We start from the raw sequence: 2551 nt of genomic DNA, 5'->3' as shown, positions 1-2551 counted from the left end.
CTTCAGTACTATGAAATGGACTTTTATGCTGATGTATGTGATCCTAAAATTGATTTGACTACGTTTGATCAAATGCTTGATGTGCCTGTAGAGGTTGTTGATTTTAGTCCTTGCTTTGATCATTCTAATATCACAAATTCAGTATTTAACATTGATAGAGTTCATATACCTGCATCTAGTGTTTTTTATGATTGCACAGATTTAAATGCACCTCTTGATGATGAATCAGGTGCTCATGATGATAGATATGTAGTTTTTGATGATGTGAAAGTTGATATGACTGATTTTGAAAATGCCTGTACTGATTTAGGATTAGAACTTGAACTTGAGTTTGTTGGGTTCTTAAACTCTTTAGAACTGAGTAATGAAAAACTCACTGGTTGTACATGCCTTGGGGGTGGTTGTGAAGTTTGTGAAGAAATCAGTTCTGCCATATGTTCTGCTTCTAACTATTTTGCAGGCGCCAAGGAAGAGATCATTATGTTCAAGCTGGATGGAAATGACCTTGATGAGGTAGCTAGTGATCAGAGAACACAGGTTTATTCTGAACTTAGCATTCCCATAGAATTCTCTAAGGTTCAATATGAATTTAATGCTTTGGATCTGTTTAAAGTTGAACCCATAGAACCTGCTCCAGATTATGTTCCTGTTATGCCTGCACACAGTCATATTTTAGATTCAGCCTGTTCCATTGAAAATATTGACATGCCTTATGCTGTTTCAGAGTTATGCACTGGTTTTGACATTATTCCAGTTGATGATAGCTTCACAATAGGTGTTCATTTAGCTGCTGATTTGATAGATGCTAGTGAGGTCATTTTTGAGGAGCCAGTACAGGTTGATTTTAAATTTGAGCTTCCTGTCTGTTTAGGTGAGGTACAAACTAGCTTTGATAATCTTATGGATGAGAAAACCTTGCCAGATATTCTTGCTGTTATACCTGATTGTACTGAAAAGCTGGATGAAATTTGCGTTGTAGAACATATTGATATTTCTGATGATTTTTATGATGTGTGCATTGGTCTGGACAACAATTTTGAGGATAACTTTATGGACTGTGTTGAGTTCACTATGGATTTTGTTGTTATTACTAAGGAAGAGCCAACACAGGTGTTGTTTAACCTTGAAATTCTAGTTGTCTTATCTGAGTTTCCTTTGCAGTTTAGCTCATTTGATTGCCTATGCATAGATCCTTTAGAGCCTGTTGTTAACACTGCAGTAGTTATTGATTCTAAGGTTCTTAGAGCACCATTTGAGATTGAATGTATCCATACCCCTACTGTTTGCACTGATAATATTTTTCCCACCTTTGATGCATTGGTTCTTCATGAGAATGATCTTGATTTCAGTTTTAACAAAGCTGAAATGTTTGATGATTCACTGATGAACATTGACTTTGATTTTGCTGTTGCAGCTGACATTACTAATATTGCCACTCATCCAAAGGAAGCTGCAGACACAAAGGAAGTGGTCATGAATGCAAGAGAAGGTATAAATGATGCTCAAAGAGCCTGGAATTTGCAAAATCAACAGCAAAGGCATGAGGAGATCTGGTTGCTGCAGCTGAAAGCATTGAATGGAGAACTGATGATGCTAAAGCAGAGAGCTGGGAAGGAGCTAATGCACATCTTGGCTGACAATGGAGAAAATCCAATAAGCTCTTTCTTGTCCCTTCCTTTAAATAGTAGTTATAGGTCTTTTATAGTAGTTTACATAGCTTTAAGTAGCATAATAAATAGTAGGGTAGATAATATGTTGTTTTTCATAAAAATAAAAAGAATTAACTTTGATTTGTGGCCAATCTGAATAAGTTCTTTGCCTCTTTAGTTTTGTAGTTTTACTTTTAAGTCTTGTTTCTGTTCTTGTTCAATTGCTGTTTTTTTTTGTGTTTTTCAGTTTCTATTCTTGTACATATCTGTTGCTGTTTGATCTGAGTATGTTTTTGTTGATTAGAAAACCTTACTCACTCACACATTGAGGGCAATGTGCCTCTTAAGTGTGGGGGTGAGGGGTTGTAGTTAAAATTTTTGCTTTTACTTTGATAGATGTGTTTAGTATCTGTTTTAGCAATAAAATAGGGGTATTTTTTTCTGAACTGTTTTTCTCTTAGTTTAGGTCTGGTTTGGTTTATAAATCCCTAGAGTAGTTTACTATTCTTTCTTTAGTCTGTAAATACTTACTCTTGTTACTGATCTGTTTTAGTTTAGTTGTTAGTTTTGTTGATAATAGTTCTCAGGTCTTTTAAAGTTCATTCATTTTCTGGTTTATGTTGTTTTAGCTTAGGTTCTTTTGCTGTTTTTTAATCTGTTTTAGAACTTATTTTAGGTCCCTTTTCTTGGCTTATTTCTATTATTTTGTTTTCCTTATGCTAGTTTCTTGCTCTGTTTTAGTTCTTCATTAGTTTCTATTCTTCATTTTATTTTCATGCTTTGCTTCAAGTTTTAATTAGGATTCTTTTCATAATTTGGTTCTATTTTCTTTCTGCTACTGTTTTTGAAATTTTTCTGAATCTGTTTAGCTTTCTTTTTGTCAATTCTCTATTCTGGTTATA

At 34.1% G+C, this 2551-nt stretch overlaps 1 protein-coding gene across 2 annotated transcripts; it reads left to right on the top strand.

Annotated features, from left to right (window-relative positions):
- The first annotated feature begins 244 nt into the window (after positions 1–244).
- Positions 245–1896, top strand: LOC148203746 (uncharacterized). Of its 2 annotated transcripts, none has more exons than XM_088107935.1 (2): positions 245–841; positions 1382–1896. In XM_088107935.1, exons 1-2 carry the CDS (start codon positions 277–279, stop codon positions 1804–1806), a joined length of 990 nt encoding a protein of 329 aa, XP_087964061.1. In that variant the 5' UTR covers positions 245–276; the 3' UTR covers positions 1807–1896. The 2 variants fall into 2 exon arrangements, with proteins under 2 accessions (XP_087964061.1, XP_087964060.1); XM_088107934.1 differs by having other exon boundaries at positions 245–871; positions 1415–1896.
- Positions 1897–2551: the final 655 nt, after the last annotated feature.

This window comes from Vigna umbellata, chromosome 2, assembly GCF_029865625.1.
Source record: "Vigna umbellata cultivar VRB3 chromosome 2, Vumbellata_1.0, whole genome shotgun sequence".
Classification (NCBI taxonomy): domain Eukaryota; kingdom Viridiplantae; phylum Streptophyta; class Magnoliopsida; order Fabales; family Fabaceae; genus Vigna; species Vigna umbellata.
The sequence above is the reverse complement of the archived record's forward strand: the minus strand, read 5'-3'. Positions and strand labels throughout refer to the sequence as shown.